Source organism: Gorilla gorilla, chromosome 10 (assembly GCF_029281585.2).
Source record: "Gorilla gorilla gorilla isolate KB3781 chromosome 10, NHGRI_mGorGor1-v2.1_pri, whole genome shotgun sequence".
Classification (NCBI taxonomy): domain Eukaryota; kingdom Metazoa; phylum Chordata; class Mammalia; order Primates; family Hominidae; genus Gorilla; species Gorilla gorilla.
The window spans coordinates 117,588,489-117,607,150 of record NC_073234.2 but is presented as its reverse complement, the minus strand read 5'-3'; the positions used below and the strand labels follow the sequence as shown (position 1 = coordinate 117,607,150).

General features: G+C 35.2%; 1 protein-coding gene across 28 annotated transcripts in view; it reads right to left on the bottom strand.

The window, feature by feature from the left end:
* Positions 1-18,662, bottom strand: part of PARPBP (PARP1 binding protein) — an 80,992-nt gene that overhangs the window by 23,977 nt on the left and 38,353 nt on the right. For 9 of the 28 annotated variants that reach the window (XR_008670535.1, XM_055358807.1, XM_055358794.1 and 6 more), the window contains 3 exons: positions 12,351-12,521; positions 11,089-11,243; positions 1,323-1,506 (listed from right to left, as the gene is read on the bottom strand). Coding sequence is in view for 26 of the 28 variants with exons in the window: in XM_055358807.1 (XP_055214782.1) it covers positions 1,323-1,506; positions 11,089-11,243; positions 12,351-12,521 (510 nt within the window). In the remaining 2 variants the exon portion in view is untranslated. Of the gene's footprint in view, positions 1-1,322; positions 1,507-9,743; positions 9,866-11,088; positions 11,244-12,350; positions 12,522-18,662 lie in introns of those variants that run through there. The other 19 variants (XM_055358793.1, XM_055358801.1, XM_055358802.1 and 16 more) reach the window with 4 other exon arrangements.

Here is an 18,662-nt window from a genome sequence, read left to right as displayed (position 1 = left end):
AAATGGAAGCAATTGATGTTTTTAATTATTTGAAGTTGACAGATTCTGATTGATACTTATAGTAATAACCTGGTTGTCATTTGAGCCAAACTATTCACCAGGAAGTGTTAACACCCATGAAATACACAGGGCAACAACCCTGAATCTTCCCCACCTTCAAAGTAAATCTAAAAACAAGCACTGTTATAGAAAAATAGCTAAAAGTGGTCCCAGAGGGCTGTGAGTAAATGAATGAACGAATGAATGATAAATAATAAAAATTAAGCAAAAGTCTTTCTTCATACACTGGCTACCATAATCATACCTAATAAAAAGGGGCTATTAGAAAATTGAATAAATTGCAATAAACGAACTATACTACTCTAAAATTCTGTTCTAAAAACACAGTAGTCAATTTCTCTTATAATTCTGTGGGTCAGAATCTACTCTATTTAATTATCTCTGTAAAAAAAAAAATTAAGAATAAGTAAATGTTCTGGGAATATATAGTTTAAAAACTGCCAGGTACAGGTTTTAGTAGGCTGAGAATGGAGGTAGAAAATAAGAGACAGAGATTTATAAAAGAAAAGTAAACTGCTGAATGGAAGCAATTTCTAACAGGACTGTTGTCCTAATACAACGCTTAGTATTAAAGTCAGAAACAGAAAAAACAGGCTTTTATTTTATATCTGAGTAAATGGGAAAGTAATTGTTTATGAGAATATTTAGGCCAGGCGTGGTGGCTCATGCCTGTAATCCCAGCACTTTGGGAGGCCGAGGCGGGCAGATCACGAGGTCAGGAGTTTGAGACTAGCCTGGCCAACATAGTGAAACCCCATCTCTACTAAAAATACAAAAAATTAGCCAGGCATGGTGGCAGGTGCCTGTAATTCCAGCTACTCGGGAGGCTGAGGCAGGAGAATTGCTTGAACCCAGGAGGCAGAGGTTGCAGTGAACCAAGATCGTGCCATTGCACTACAGTCTGGGCTACAAGAGTGAAACTCCGTCTCAAAAAAAAAAAAAAGAATATTTATGGAAAAATAGCATAAAACACCTTAATATCCATCAAGAATTATAAGTTTTTAGTACTAAAAGGGATACCAGAGATTACCCTATGCCTTACTTTAACAAATTCAGAAATTTGGCCCAAATATGTGATAATTTACCCAAGTTGAACATATAATCCTACATAATCCTATTGAGAAACTTACACTTTCAATATCATTTTAGAACACAGGAAACACACTCTTCTGACTTAAGTAGCAATAATAAACCATTTCTACAATAAATAGAAGAGATAATGATTTGTATAAAAGGATAATGAAAAATAAAAAGCTCATTACCCGAGCAGGACTGATGTCAGTGGTGCTAAGAGCTACAACACCTTCTTGAGAATTGATAATATTTTTAATCCTCAAATCCAAATCCTGAGCAACTTCCTCTATTGCTTTGTAAAAAGGATCCCTGCTGTTTTGGCCTTTAATCAGTTGCATCTTTATCACCGACAGTATTTGACCCCCTGCAATGCTGAAAATAGAAATACGATTGCCTGTATAGCAGTATTGCAAATTATAATATGCTTATAGACTTGAAAATATAATTTTCAGAGTTAACACTTTTCAAAGAATATAGCTTTGATCTTATATATCAAACAGTTAAAGCATTTAAGAAAAAGATGAGGACCATTAGAAACAAAATTTAAAAGTTTGTCTAAAAGCAAGTAATTTCAATAAGTTTCTTCTTCCTTGATTTGAAAGCTGATGGGCAATAATTTAGTTATATGTGAAATATAAGAGGTTCAGAAGTGGTTGTATACATGCAATATATTTAAAATATATACCTTTAGATACAACTAAAATAACAAGAACAGTTACCTCTCATTGAATATCTAGACTCTTACATTCATTTAATCTTAAAACCAATTCAGTAAGTTGATATTATCATCCCTAAATCACAAATGAGAAAATTTGAGTCCCACAAAGGTTAAATGGTTTGTCCAAGAACACATGGTGTTCTGTGTGAGGGAAGAGACAGGGAGGAAGGAAACTGACGTGAAAAACATGATATTGCATTCTAATAAGTGAAAGGTTTTATTACATGGAAGAGGAAACTAAGCAAGTTAGTAACGACCTAAAGCAAACAAGAAACTGGACCAACTATGGCCAACAGACAAGTGTTTTTAAAAACCCGAAATTGATATTTCTTTATACCACACCTAAATCTAAGAGTTTGGGTTGCAGCTTCTGCTCTAAAGGACAAATGTGAGAAACATATAAGAGGAAGGATTTTGGTCCGTTTTAAGGAAGAAATGAGGTGTGTCCAATAGAAGAGGATTCTCTTTTAAAGCCAGGAGATCCTATCCCTAGAGGTATCACTGGAAAGGCAGCACGGTGCCAAATGAGAAACTGGTGTGGTCTGACTACAGACCATGAAGTCAGGCTGCCTGAGCACATATCACAGCTCTGCCACTTTCAACCTTGCGTATGCTATTAAATTTCTCTTTTGTAGTGGCATAAAGGAAATTATGAAATGAAGTTTTCACTCTCGCCTTGTTGCCAGGTTGTATGTTTTACAGAAATGCCAGGTTCCCTAACAAGCTAGAAAGAGATGAATGTCCACATTTAAGTAGCTGGTCCAGATAGAAGAGGAAAGTTAGAAGAAAATTGCAGAGAGATTTAGTGTATGATGACAATGCATTTTCCTAATCTTCAGACTCATATCCGGCATTTGTTTAAAACATCAACTCCAGATCCCATACTATGGAATTACAATCTCCAGAGAAGAGCACTAAATGTTTGCATTGTGTTAAAAGTACCACAGGTGATTCTTATGATTAGGCAAGGGTGAGAAAAAAGTCATGAAAAAATCAGCTCCTTGAGAAAGCAATCATATTTTACTGATCTTCATACTGTCAGTTTATATTTGGACACAGAAGAGATGATTGACGTACGTTTGTTGAATAAATGAATACTATCACATGCAACAATCTGAAGTTTTTAATAGTAAGACAAATGATATATATTTTACTATTCATATTATTATTATTTGCAATACAAAAGTACTTAGGTGGTGTCTACTTACACAATGGCATACTAGATACCCTGAAGAACATATCACCAAAGAGACAAAAATCTCCCAGTACCACCCAATCTCTCCCTCAAAAAGGAACCAACCAGAGCTGGCATGGTAAGCCGAAAGCTGTGCATAGTAAGCAAGCAGGATATCATCCTGAGGACAAATATCTCCAGTAACACTGTGATCAGGATACAAAGCTCAGGGATAGCAGCAAGGTAGAAGAGGACAAGCAGGGACTTCCACATTCAGTTTGAACCTTTCAAGGGAAAATAAGCTAGCATGGTTTTTACCAGATTTATTCTATGTATTTTATATTTTTGAAGTTTTTTTAAAAAAAAATCCTTCTATTTAGTAATGATACAGAAATCCAATTGCATTTTGTTTATTGGCCTTGTGTCCAGCAACACTCTTAAACTGTACTGCCAATTGTAATAATTTGCCTTTACGTTCTTGGAGTTTTCTAAATAATTAGTCATATTATCATCAAATAGAATTTTATTTTTTCAACTGTTATATCTCCTATTTCTTTTTGTCTTACTACACTGAATTGGACATCTCATGCTATGTTGAAAAGAACTGATGACAGCAGGAACTCTTGTCTTATTCTTAAGCAGAACACTAAAACGTTTTACCATTAGCTAGGTTTTTATAGAAACCCTTTTGTCAAAGTAAAGCCCTTATTCTTAGTTTATTTTTACACTGAGGGCTTAGCCCTGTAGAATGGGTATGTGTTTCCTATTTATCTCCCCATGCTGGCCAGTTCCTGGGCTAAAAGCTGGCTTCCCTTCTTCACTTGCCTCGCTGGCTTTCCTCCTTCACCTATTTTTGACCTATATTTTCATTACATTTGCCTACTTACCAATGCATTTAAGAAGCATTTTTGAAATATGCTATCCAACATTATTAATTATTTTCAATGGAAGAATCAATCTGGGGGCCTAGTCTGCCATACTTCTGTAATCAGAAGTCTGAGTAGACCCTAGGAATTCTTTCACATATATGTGGACTTTCTTTTTCAGCTGTGAACTGGATGAAATGTAGCCAAAATGAAAACATAATTAACATTATATGCTTTTCCTGGGAATTAATCTCTAATAGAAAAGAGTTTTGGAAAAGATTCAAATGGTTAATAAAATCTGGGAGTGTCTTAGTGCCAATTATAAAAACAAAAAAAAAAACGCTTCAAATGATATTAGGAAAGTCACCTTTGACCTCCTTTTCTCATTCCTTCTACATGACAAAAATGTTAAATTTTAAAGATGATGTAATTCACTGGCTGAATTGTATTTAGGAAAAAATAAGACTTGTATTTCAGAGACTTGCCAAGGTCAACATTTTGAAGCCATGGCAAAATACCCCAAACAGTAGTGCTCTGATTACTCCATTACTATATACTCACTTCTAGAGCCACCATTAGGTTAGCTTCTAATATCTGCTCAGCAACACAGTGGTTTAATTCAAATTCTTGCTTCTAAAGCCTAGAAACTCCAGAAGTTTTAACTAAAATGACATCAGGATATTTATGCTGTTCACCGGCAATACAAAAATGAATAAAATCTTTCTCTTTAAGAGCTCACAAGTGATAATGATACAATGAACTACTGACAGTATAGACAAGTTTGAGTGGGGAAGTAGAGAGAAGGAGGAGGTATTCAGGAGTGCTTCCCAGAAGATATATTATGGCTATTCTGGATAAACATTAATAGGAGAATTTAGATAAGAAAGAGGCAAACTGAGCTCCTGACTCCTAACTGCATCACACCAGTGCCCTGGGGCAGAAAGAGAAACAAGAGGCTGCTGATGAAAAGCACAACTGAATCCCCAAGCTTGTACCAAAATAAAGTAACTGGAAGAGAACACTAAGCAATAATACAGACAAATGATTGGTAATACTTTAATGTAATTACTGAGTATCTTCACTTTCCTAAATAAAGTGACTGCTTTTCCATACCATACTCAAGAATTTGATAACTATTTGTTGAAGTAAATTTTACCTTTAAAAATTAAATGTAATTAAAGGTGCCACATAAAATATATGAAAAATATTTCCGAAAAAAAATTTTTTTTTTTTGAGGCGGAGTCTCGTTCTGTTGCCCAGGCTGGAGTGCAGTGGCGCGATCTCGGCTCACTGCAAGCTCCGCCTCCCGGGCTCACGCCATTCTCCTGCCTCAGCCTCCTGAGTAGCTGGGACTACAGGAGCCCGCCACCACCACACCTGGCTAATTTTTTGTATTTTTAGTAGAGACTGGGTTTCACCGTGTTAGCCAGGATGGTCTCGATCTCCTGACCTCGTGATCTGCCCGCCTCGGCCTCCCAAAGTGCTGAGATTACAGGTGTGAGCCACCAAGCCTGGCCCTGAAATATTTTTAAACAAGAAAAATTTTAACATTAGGAGATTAGACTGAAAAATTTCAGTGAGATTTAACACTCCAAACATGTATATTTAGCCCAATATAAATAGTTATGCGCTGTATAATAACATTACAGTCAGCAACAGACCCCATATATGATGGTTGTCCCATAATATTATAATGGAGCTGAAAAATTCCTATTGCCTAGTGATGTAACATCGTAGCATCATAGCTCAACACATCACTCACATGTTTGTGGTGATGCTTGTGTAAACAAACCTACTGTGCTGCCAGTAATATAATAGTATAGTGCACATAATTATGTTTAATACATAATACTTGGTCATTATAATAAATGACTCTTACTGGTTTATGTGTTTGCTATACCTTTTATCATTATTTTAGAGTGTACTCCTTCTACTTATTTAAAAAAAAAAAAAGCACTAACTGAAATAGCCTCAGGCAGGTCCTTCAGGAGGTATTCCTGAAGAAAGTGTTGTGACTGTAGGAGATGACACCTCCAGGGGTATTACTGCTCCTGAAGATTTTCCAGTGGGACAAGATGTGGAGGTGGAAGACAGTCATATTGATAATCCTGACCCTGTGTAGACCTAGGCTAAAGTGTATGTTTGTGTCTTAATTTTAAACAAAAAAGTTTAAAAAGCAAAAAAAAAAAAAAAAAAATTAAACAGAGAAAAGCATATAGAATAAGGATACAGAGAAAAAAATTCTGTACAGCTGTACAATGTATTTGTGTTTTAAGCTAAGTGTTATTACAAGAGTCAAAAAGTTTCAAAATTTTAAAAAATTCATAGTCAAAAAATTTTAAAGTTCATAAAGTTAGAGCAAGCTAAGTGTAATTTATTCTTGAAGAAAGAAATATTTGCTCTATAAATTTAGTGTGGCCTAGGTTTATAATGTGTATAAAGTCTACAAGAGTTTACAATAATGTTCCAGGCCTTCATATTCACTCACCACTCATCCAGAGCAACTTCAAGTGCTGCAAACTCCAGTCATGGCAAGTACCCTATGCTTATCTATGTTTATCTATGTTTACGTTTTATACTGCATTCTGAACAGGACCTTTTCAATGTTTAGATATGCTTAGCCACACAAATACCATTGTGTTACAATTGCCTACAGTATTTGATACAGTAACAGGCCATACAGGTTTGTAGCCTAGCAGCAATAGGCTATGCCATATAGCCTATGTGTGTGGCAGGCTACACGATCCAGGTTTGTGTATGTACAGTCTATGATGTTTGTACAATGATGAAATTGCCTAACAATGCATTTCTGAGAGCATATTCTCGTCAAGTGGCGCATGACAGTATAATGTAAATGTGCATTAAAAAGTTGTGTGATAAATGTGAAATACAGAATTTTCAACTTCTAAACAACAGGGAACTATTAATTGATACAACTTGAAACATCTCATTTAAGACATCTTTCAGGTGAAAGTACACTATGCATTTTATGGTGTCACCTACTGGCAAAGTGTAGAAATGCAGCCACCTATAGCTAAGATGGCCTCATGAAAAGTGGGCAGTGGGGCGATGAGTGTTCTTTATTTCTTCCCAGTCTGTCTATTCCACCCTTCCTTGGACTCGAACATTACTGTAATTTTTCTATTTAAAAATAAGTAGTATAAACTTTTCCTCAGATACAAGAGCTAAATACATTTTTATTTCTAAGTTTTAAGGTTGACAGAGACGAGGAGGATAAAGAGGTCAGAGTGAGAGATGGGCAGGAGTTAGAGCATAGACAGTTTTGTGTATCATATTGAGGTTCCTGAAGTTTTACCCTGTACCAAATATGGAATCACTGAAAAGTTTTAATTATGGGAGTAACATTTGTTGTTTCAGAAAAATCACTCTGGCAGCAATGAGGACGACAGGATAGGGCAACTTAAGACTGGAGGCAGAATAGACAACTCAGTGACACGTGAAAAGGTCCAGACAAGAAAGGATGAAAGTCTGAAACAGTAAACACTGGAAATAAAATAGTAGCTATAGGAAGAGATGAGGAGAAAGAACATAAAAAATGTGAAGTAAGAAAAAGTGACGGATCTTAGTGAGTGAATGTATTTAGGATATGCCCCAGATTCTTGTTTGGGAGCTGGAGAGAGACAGGCTTCATCGCTTCAGGAGGAGAAGCAGTTTTGCAGAGAAAGATAAAAATTTAGTTTAGGACATATGAGTTGCCTGTGAGGCACCATCTTAAAGATAGTTGAAGATATGTTTCTGAAACTCAGGAAAGAGGTTTGAATTTCACTGAAATATAGATTTAGAAGAATTTGCATACATGTAGTAGAAGAGGTAGGTGGAAAATAAGAGAATGACGTATCTGAAGTTATAGGAAAAAAGAGTTCCAATAGGAAATGACTAAATTTGAAGACTCAAAAGAGACCAAAGACTATGATAATTAGAAGATCACAAGTGACCACTGGCAGAATAGCTTCAGTAGAGGGAAAAAGTGAAGGAGTATAAATCAGTCAAGTACAGACAATCAAATAAATATTGACTGTCTATTCTGGCAAAAATTGTGCTAGGGCTAGGGAATATTGGTGAAGAAAACCAATAAACTCTCATTGAGTTTACTGTCTATTGAGAAATATACATTAAATACTTACAAAGCGGGAAGCAGAAAAAAGGAAAGTATTTTCTTTAAGAATATAAGCTGTAAAAGGAAGAAGGAACTGGAAGAAACAAAGAAGACAGTTTGTTATTTCTTATAAGCTTGTAGAATGTGGCTAAAGTACTAGTAAAGGGAGAGGTTGAAATTATAAGATAAAATGAATAACCAGTGAAGCAATGTCCAAATGGGTTATCCACTTTCCCACCCACCATGTCTAGTTAACTCCTTCGAGTTCATCCTTCAAAATTAGGCTTAACCGTTAACACCCATCCAGATAAGCATTCTTGACACCCTTATCCCTGGCTCCCACAAACCAGGTCAATTGCCCTTTCCTCTTACACCTTCTATTAATATCTATTATGATATGCATAGGGTATATGTTTTTAGTTTTTAATAATTTTATTTATAAAACAAAGCTATACCTACTGCAGAAGAAAAATAAACAAACAAATCAACACAAAAAAGATAACAAAAATTGCTCAAGTGGACTATTCAGACACCCAATTGAAGACATTCACTATTTAGATACTCACTTCCTCAAGACCTTCTCTAGAAGATACTTCCTTATTATAACCACATGGAATATCCAAAATAAATGGCTGCTAAGTTGAAGAAGTCTATTCCCTCACCCTAGATGCCTCTAAAACAAATGTACTTCTACCCTGTTGACCACAACCAGAAATTCCTCCAAAAGGAATGTAATTATAACAAACCATATTGGATTGAACATACACATTTATCTCTGCTCTTTTCCAAAACTTCACTAAAATGACAAAAAAGCAAAAAAACAAAAAAGTTTCCATCTATGAAGAAAAAGAGAATGAGAGAGGAAACAACAGCTGAAGAGAGTAGAGGCATTTCATCAAAGTACAAAAAAATGAAAACAGATGGTTGAGTCATAACTAACTACCCAGAATACAAAAGCTAAAACCTAAGTAACTGCTAAGAGGAACATCGGTAAGAAGCAAACTCAGAAATTAATCAGAAATTGAAGGCAATACTGATGGCTATGTAAAGGCAGGGTTGAAAACAGAAAAGCTAGTTGACGGTCTCCATAAGGAACACTTATACCCCCATTCTCCCTCTATTCTGAGCAGTCAGGCTAGTGCTTCTCTCCCACCTCAGCATGGGAAGCAGAACTGTTCTAAAGAAACTATGAGAGGCTCCAGACCCAGGGGCAGCAGGACTAAAAACAAAGGAATTGAGTAAGTCTACATACGGAACTGTGAGACTCAGCATCAACCTGGACCTATCTCAAATCCCAGAATATTGCTAGCCAGATTTACAGCTTTCAGAGATTAAAAGATTCCTCTGTGGAAATTTTTGGGAAAGTCCCAAAGAAAAGATCTAAAGTTACTGACATTTGGAGAGTAAGTCTCCAACAAAAAAGCCAACTGGGCATCATGCTATAAATAAGCCCACTATACAGAGCTACTAATCAGCTCTATAGGGCCTCACTCTTAAATATGAAAGGACAGTTCAGAATCACCACACATCGTGGGAACATCTCTACTATGAAAGAGGGCAAAAAAAAGAAAGTAAAAAACAGAAAAGCATCCAATCTAGATAAAACAAAGACCATTCAGGAAGCAGATAACAATATTTTTACATTAAATATAATAAATAATCAGAGAAATAAATGAAACATGACATAAAATCATATGCAACCAAACATAAGACTAACATAAAATATTTGCTTACCATTTACTTTTTCTGAGAAAGCTACTTGAGCAATTAAAATAAAGTCATAAGAGCCAGGAAACAGGCAGAGACTGTTTCATGAGGTGAGGATGAAGGTTCATGGTTGCCACTCTGACACAGGCCTAACGAGCAAAAGCAAAGATTGAATAAAGATGACAGGGGGCTTTCCAGAAGGAATATCTTCAAGGGCAAAAAACTGACAGATGACTGTAGTACCACCTGACTTTAACAAAATATATCTATATTGCCTTACAAAAAATTTTTTAAAAATTAAATATCTGATATTTCAATAGAAATGGCTCCCCAATATATTATCTGGAAGTTCAGAAGATGTCACTTATTTTGTCTCTAAGTTATTTTCAAAACCCTCTTCCAAATTTACTTCTTTGTAATGGATATCCATATGAGAAGATAAACTGCAATTCAGAATAAAATCCTGAAAAAAAATCCTTCTTAGAATCTTAGAATGGAATGAAGTTTCATGGAACAAGATATAGTCATTAAGAGAATGGATGCACAGTACTGACTGTGTTCAGATCCCTACTCTGCTATAATATAACCTAGGGCAAGTTACTTGATACCTGTGTTTTAGTCTCTTCACCTCTAAATTAGGGATAGTAATAGTATCTTTCAAGTCAGGTTGTTGTAATGATCAAATGATAATCTGAGTAAAGAACTTAGCACAATGTCTGACATATAACAAGTGTTCAATAAATATCAGCTATTTTTATTATGTTTATTTATGTTATAGGATACCAAATTGACAATGATCCACCATGATTGCTAGCATTACAATCCACTTCTGCCCCCAAAACTTACTTACCACTCATTATACCAATATTATAAATGGAGGTCTATCGGATTTTTAAAAATCTCTTACCTCCAATAGCATATAAAAACAAATCCCAGATGAACCAAAGATTTGCACATAAGAAAATGAAAAACACCAGAAAATAGAATAGGGATTTCATATCTTTGTCAATTTTCTTACTCATTCTTGATATCAGTTTCCTTTATTGCTAAATAAAAAATATACAGAAATTATCTGTCTGCTCATTGCCAGTCCTCAAAAATCTATTTCATCCAGATAAAAATAAATGGTAACTCTCTTCTCTAATCAAATTTAGTATGGATGTGACTTTTGACTTTGGCCAAAACTCAGAATCACAGGCAGAAATTTAGGAGGTAAGGTCATGTGATTATAATTTATTCATCTAGATTTTGTTTCTTCGCCTCACCGTTTGGTCTGATGCTTGGTCATTTCAATATCTCTTATTTCTACCCGATTCTGTAAAGTTTTAAAGATAGATTAAAAACATATTTGTAATATATGAAAAGTCATTACCTTGGGTTTGGTATTTCTCCAAGAATCTCATCTAATTTGTCAATGAAATTAATAAAATTAGACAATCCCTTTACATGTGTCCTTAAAGGATCTGATGGTGGTGGTGCATATCCTTTCCCTCCAAGCTCTATTGTTCTAATAAATGACATGGCCACCTATGAATTAAAACAAACGGATAAGTTATGTCCAGTGATTTATTAAACTGTAATTTACTTCATAAAGCTAAGTAAATCTATATAATTCTGGGTATACAGTTAAAAGTGAAGCACATTTTATGGCTCATGACACACTTTGAGTCAGAAGTAAATAACCAAAGAAACAAATGCCATGCAGAATTCATGCTAGCAAGTGTGGTGGCAATGACACCCAGCTGCAGATTGAGGCTGAGGAGCTGAGTTAGGGGACAAATTAAGAGCTAAAGTATATTATTGACTCTAAAGAACTCGTTTATGAATATATTATAATATAGTTGACTACTAGCTATTGAAATTGTTACATGGAACAAGGGAATTTTTAGCGTCAGCTGATCTGTTGTGTTAAACAGGTGAATTGGTTGGGCAATTTAACACTTCCAAACCTCAGCCTCTCTATTTGTAAAATAAAAACACAGACTAGATAATCACTAAGTTACATCCAGCTTTCCCATCCTGGGATCATGTATAGTTCAAAAGGCTTGTCCTTACAATGATAAAAATACATATGTGATAGCTGTACGTTAAGTGTTCCAATCAAAGATGAAATGTTCCAAGGTACATTCTAAGAAAGACAAATCCTGTGAAATGTCGATAATTTAGGGGAAAGTTCCATGGTCAAATAAATTAGGAAACAACAGATTAAATAACAAGCTTAATTTGCTACAAGCAGATTTCTTTATGGCAGGACTTCTCAGAGCTCTTATATAAAATCGTGGATTATGTATAACCAATAAGGGTATATACTACTTCTAAACATTTTGCCCTTGGAAACATTTATTCAAAGAACATTTAACAGAAACGTTTTGACACTGGAAACATTTATTCACAGAGAATTTATCAGGGCTAGCACTATACAGAACATATGTAAGGAAACACTGCTTTAGAGAAATTCTCCTTTACCAAACTTGAAGGATATGGTAAAAAATTAAAATACCATGGATTTTCAAATACAGAGGTAGAACATAAATTAACCACTTAAAAGTTGTTTCATCCTAGTTACAAGCATATTGGGATACATGGATCCACTGTGCAAGGAGTCTTAATTTTGAACATGTCACACATCCATACCAAAAAGATAGACATTTGTTTCTCTCGAGCAGCATGTTTCAAATCAGTGAAGGCTTCTCTTCCTAGTCCTCTATCAGGAATATTGAGAATATAAGCCACAGCCAGGTCATTCTTTGAATTCACTAGCAGATTTAAATATGAAAAGATAATTTTCCTTGCTAGCAGCTGCACCTGTGCAATAAAATATTCAGTTAATTTCTTTATTGCAGTTCTTCTAAATCCATAATCTTTTTCATATGCAGTAAAAATGTATATAATCATTCAATCACAATACCTCACTTACCTCTTTAGAAAAAGAGAACTGCCATATAAAAACAGGTTGGACAATCAATAAACTCCATCTCTCCCCAAATTCTTGACTGACTACCAAATTTGGCAGGCAGAGGGGAGACCTACAAAAATCCAGCTAAAAAAAGCAGCAAAGGAAGACCCAAGAACAGATATCAGCAGTTGTATACCAACATAGAATGGAGACAGAGTATTAAGTTGGAATTCAGGCAAGTCAGTTGCCCACTAGCACAAAAACACAATATTTCTCAGAAGAACATAGAGGAATCCAGAGTTGTTATAAAATATTACCTATAATATCCAGTTGTCATCCAAAAATCAATAAACAAAGAAAAAAGAAGGTGTGACCCCCCTACTCAAGGTAAAAAGTAGTCAACAGAAATTGTCACCAAGTAGACCTAGAGGCCGAGTTTAGGAGAAAAACATGAAGGCAGTTATTATGAATTATGTTCAAGATATTAAAAGGAAATATGTTCAATGAATTAAAAGAATATCTGTTATCAACAAATTAACAGAGGGAATGTCAACAGAAAAGTGGACAAAATAAATTCTGGAAATGAAAAGTACAATAAGTAAAACAAAATTTGCTTGATGGGTTCAACAGCAACTTGGAGAGAGTAGAAGAAAGTATTGTTGAACTTATAGACAAACCAATAGATATCATCAAATCTGAAAAACAAAGGAGAACAACAACAACAACAAAAAAGATGAAAGAATCAAAGGGATTAATGAGACAATTTAAGAGGTCAAACATACATGTAATTGGAATCCCTGAAGAGAAGTGAAAAGAGTAGAAAAAATACATGAATACATTTTGTCCCAAAGCATCCCAAATTTAGTAGAAAACATTAATTTATAGATCCAATAAGCTATTTAAGTAGGAAAACCAAACAAAATGAATACAAACTCTGACAGCCAAAGGTAAGAGAAAATCTTGAGTGCAGCCAGAACAAAATGACACATTACCTACAGAGGAACAATAATAAGGTTAACAAATCATCCAGAAGTATGTAGGCCAGATGATATTGGAACAGTATATTAAAAATGCTGAGAAACAATCTAAATTACTATACGATTACAATAATTAAGATAGAGTAGTATTTACGAAAGAACACTCAGCGCAATGGAACAGAATAGCATGCAGAAATAGACCAACACAAATACAGCAATCTGATTTTTCACAAATGTGCAAAAGGAACAATGAAGAAAAGACAGTCTTTTCAATAATTGGTGTTGGAGCAATTGGTCATCCATATGCAAAACACATGAACTTCAACTTAAACTTCACACCTTTTATAAAAGTAAACTCAAAGTGGATCATAAGTCTATAAATGTACAATATAAACTATTAAACTTTTAAAAGAAAACATAATAGAAAATCTTCATGACCTGGAATAAGGCAAAGAGTTCTTACATAAGACACCAGAAGCACAATGAGAAAAGGAAAAATAAAAAGATAAATTTCATTTCATCAAAATCAAATTCCTTTTTTTTTTTTTCTTTTTTTGAGAAACAGGGTCTTGCTGTTAGGCTGGAGTACAGTGGCACAATCAGGGCACACTGTAACCTCAACCTCCCAGGCTTAAGTGATCCTTCTGCCTCAGCCTCCCCAGTAGCTAGGATTACAGGCATGTGCCACCACAAGCAGCAAAACATTTTTATTTTTTGTAGAGAAAAGGTCCCACTATGTTGCCCAGGTTGGTGTTGAACTCCTGGGCTCCAGTGATCCTTCTGCCTTGACCTCCCAAAGTGCTGGGAATACAGGTGTGAGCCACCATGAGCAGCGCAAAATTAAATTCCTTGCATGGAATTTTCTTCCTATTTTTGCCTTCTCAACTACTTCGATCCCACCTTCTGCTCTAGAATCCTGTTTCTAATTCTTATTGTTCCCAAACTGTCCACTTGAAATCATATTCTTGCCTATTCCCTCAGATAACAGACTCATGAATTCTAAACTCGATTCCCACTCAAAACACATGAAATTCAAAAATCCTTCAGTATTTTCAGTCACAACTAATATCCCCGGAATTTATCATCTGTAAATGCTAAGAAAATATTTCCCTTATTAAAACTAAAATTTCATCATGTTCAATCTAATCACATGTTAAATTTTTGAAGCATAAAAGAAACTAAAAAAGGCAGCAATAAAAAATTACAAATCCTTAGCAAGACTCTTAGATAATTATTCAGCATATACACCTTAAAATAAATTCAAAAGATAATATATTTTGACTGTTTAAATTTCCATGTAAAAAACAATTATTAAAAAGTAGGAGGCAGGCAGGGTCAATTTAAAAGAAAAACTTCACTGGACAGGAAAGCATTGCCTTAAATACGGACTTGAGATAGAATTTAAGCAAAATTAATTACAAGAAAACAAAGTTTAAAGATTAACCATGAGAAAGATTTTTTCGTGCATATTAAGTAAATGTTACCTTTTCAGAGATGCTCCCTGATTCCCCAGTCTAAAGTAGACATTCATGTATTCTCTTTCCTGCCATCCTGTGATAACTCTGCATATCACCCTATTATAATTCTCTGCATACTTTTCTTTTTAATATTTTTTTAAGGATACAATATTTCACTATGTTGCCCAGCCTAATCTTGAACTCCTGGGCTCAAGTGATCCTCCTGCCTTGACCTCCCAAAGTGCTGGGATTACAGGCATGAGCCACCATGCCTAGCCACTTTCTGATAACGTTTCTTAATCCTCCTATAACTTTGTGAGTTCCATGAGAGCAAATCATCTGTCCTTAGATCCTAACAGAATGACTCGCATTATAGTAGGTAATCAATCTGTTTTTGTCAATAGGTTCTCAATGAGCTTTCATTCAATGATGAATGAAAGAAAAATTAATACATAAATTTGACTTTTTAAAAATTTCAAAATTAAAAATCTATTAAGAAAAACTTACCTGAGGCTGGGTGTGGTGGCTCACACCTGTAATCCCACCACTAGGAGGCCAAGGCAGGTGGGTCACTTGAGACCAAGAGTTCAAGACCAGCCTGGCCAACACAGCAAAACCCTGTCTCTACTAAAAATACAAAAAAATCAGCTGGACGTGGTGGCACACACCTGTAATCCCAGCTACTCGGGAGGCTGTGGCACAAAAATCACTTGAACCTGGGAGGTGGAGATTGCAGTGAGCCAAGATAGTGCTACTGCACTCCAGCCTGAGCGACAGAATGAGACTGTCTCCAAAGAAAAAAAACTTACCTGGGATAAAATAAATGCTCATATTTTTTATTACGGTGCCTTACAAAGAAAGGTATTCTAAGTCACAACCAAATAAAAATAAGCTTTAAGGTTTCTCCTAAAATTTTATAAAATAATGTATAATATAGTTTTCTGATTATATTTCTTTTTTTTTTTTTTTTTGAGATGATGTTTCCCTCTTGTTGCCCAGGCTGGAGTGCAATGACACGATCTCGGCTCACCACAACCTCAGCCTCCCAAGTTCAAGCGATTCTCCTGCCTCAGCTTCCCAAGTAGCTGAGATTACAGGCATGTGCTGCCACGCCTGGCTAATTTTGTATTTTTAGTAGAGACGGAATTTCTCCATGTTGGTCAGGCTGGTGTCAAACTCCTGACCTCAGGTGATCTGCCTGCCTCAGCCTCCCAAAGTGCTGGGATTACAGGCGTTAACCACCATGCCCAGCCTCTGCTCATATTTCAAATGTCCTTTTATCTTTATTTTCACAGTAAATCACAATACTTCTATTACACAAGTCTATAATATGAGTTTCCATTTTAACTTCACAGTGCAATAGTCTGTCTAAAACACAATTCTTTGTATTCCTTTGACATCCGAGAAGAATAACACAATATACCAAAAATCAAAGCAGAGAAAAAGTGACATTCACATTGTAATCAGAAACTTTTCCTACATTTAACTTAATGCAATCTCTATGTCACTGTGCTTCTGCTGTTCAAAAATAACAAGAACTTAACAAATATGTATATACCTGATCCTAATTAGGTACAAAACCAGGGCTTAAGCTCTCACATCTACAACTTGCTCTTTAAGGTTAGCAAATTTTGTCCTTCTGATCTGTGATGTTGGGCAAACTTCAGGGAAAAACATCTTGGAGTCCTCACAGTTAGAGTGTTTCTTTTAGCTCATGGCTGCAATTGGAAATCTATCCCTCTTATTATGGTCAGATAACATGGCTGTTATGGTTTCCTTGCTCTTGTATTTACAAGTGAGTTTTAAAGAGGTTCCCTGGAAAAGCAGTCCACATAAGTATAGTTATGATGTCCAAGAGCAAGGGCCTAAATTGAAAAAATCCACAAGATTGAAGCCTTTACCAAAACACCAAAAATAAGGATACTGTTCTGTTTATTTGTTTAATAAACTGATTCTATCCATACCACAAAGTATTTGCAATGTTTGTTTAGAAGCTGGACAATTTTATTTAAGCTTTCTGACAATTCTAAGTTTCTTTTCCTATCTCTTCTTACTGAGAGGCAGATATTCAACCTCAGTTTGAAGAAAGTCAGTTTTTCTAAGCTGAGAAGATTAACAATTTATACAGGGTCTTTTTTTAACTTTTGTTTCCAATGCATAAATGCTTATATATACTGACAAAAAAAAAAGTTGGACAAAAACTCAGATACTTAGTAGATTTTTTTTAACTGATGATTTTCTTTTTCTGGCCTTTATTCTATTATTCCCTTCATTACTTCAGAATTTTAAAAGCAATGGTTTAGTACCTTAGGAAATATAAAATGAAGTAAAATAAGGAAACAAAAATATTGTTCCTCAAATTCAATCCATTCACCTACTTGAAGACTCTGGTGTCATATTAGTAAACACATTTGATGGTCAAAATATTTCTCTGCAAGACTGCAGCCCAAAAATTCACATTAGGATTTTAATTAGAGCTACATTGACTTCCAGCCGGGTGCGGTGGCTCACGCCTGTAATTCCAGCACTTTGGGAGGTGGGTGGATCACGAGATCAGGAGTTCAAGACCAGCCTGGCCAACATGGTGAAACCCTGTCTCTACTAAAAATACAAAATTAGCCAGGCGTGGTGGCACGTGCCTGTAATCCCAGCTGCTCAGGAGGCTAAGGCAGGAGAACTGCTTGAACCCAGGAGGCGGAGGTTGCAGTGAGCTGAGATCACACCACTGCACTCCAGCCTGGATGACAGAGTGAAACTCCGTCTCAGAGGGGAAAAAAGAAATACACTGACTTCCAAAAACACCTTGTAAAAAGAAAAATTAGAAACTGCAAGTAACAGAAGCTGGTTAGGAAGATGGCTGTCAATTTAATACTCCTCAGAAAATAAAATCCATTAGTTGAACTAGTAGATAAAATTCTATTAGAAAATATAATCCAAGAAAGCAAAAGTTAGAAATTAGAGAATTAACACAATGAAATTATCAGTGTTGTTTAAATCAGGAAACTACATGCTTATAATCTTTAGTCACAGATACCCTTTAAACTTTATAAGCCGAAGTTCTAAAAGCTTAATTCTTTTCACATACACAAATTGGTTCATTCCTCTTTAAAAATACAAATATAACAATTATAATTTCCTCCCTGTAGCACATACAGGATAGATAAAAGAGATCTTTAAGTAATCTACCCTTTTGATACACAAATACACTGCTTAAGCGCCACCGAGAAAAGATCAGGCAATTTGGCAATCACTTTGTCAAGATTTGGAGCATCAAGGGAAAAGAAAGGAAATGTAAGTGAAAAATTAATTTCAAGCAAGAGAAAATAGTTACAAATCTCTAAAAGGAACCAGGTCTGGGCAGGAAACATTCAAGGTGGGCTTGGGATATTTTCTTGTACCAGAAAAGAGGAAAATGCTTGAAAAGTCTACTAACATGTAAAAAAGACACAAAAACCTGCTTGAAGCAGCTTCCTCTATTTTAGCATCAAAGATTAATGAGTGTAACTCATTTTAAAACACTGAATAAATATAAATTCATGAATCCATACAATAGACACACAAAAAAGAGAATAAAAGAATAAATATCTAATTTGCTTATATTATATATAACTATTAC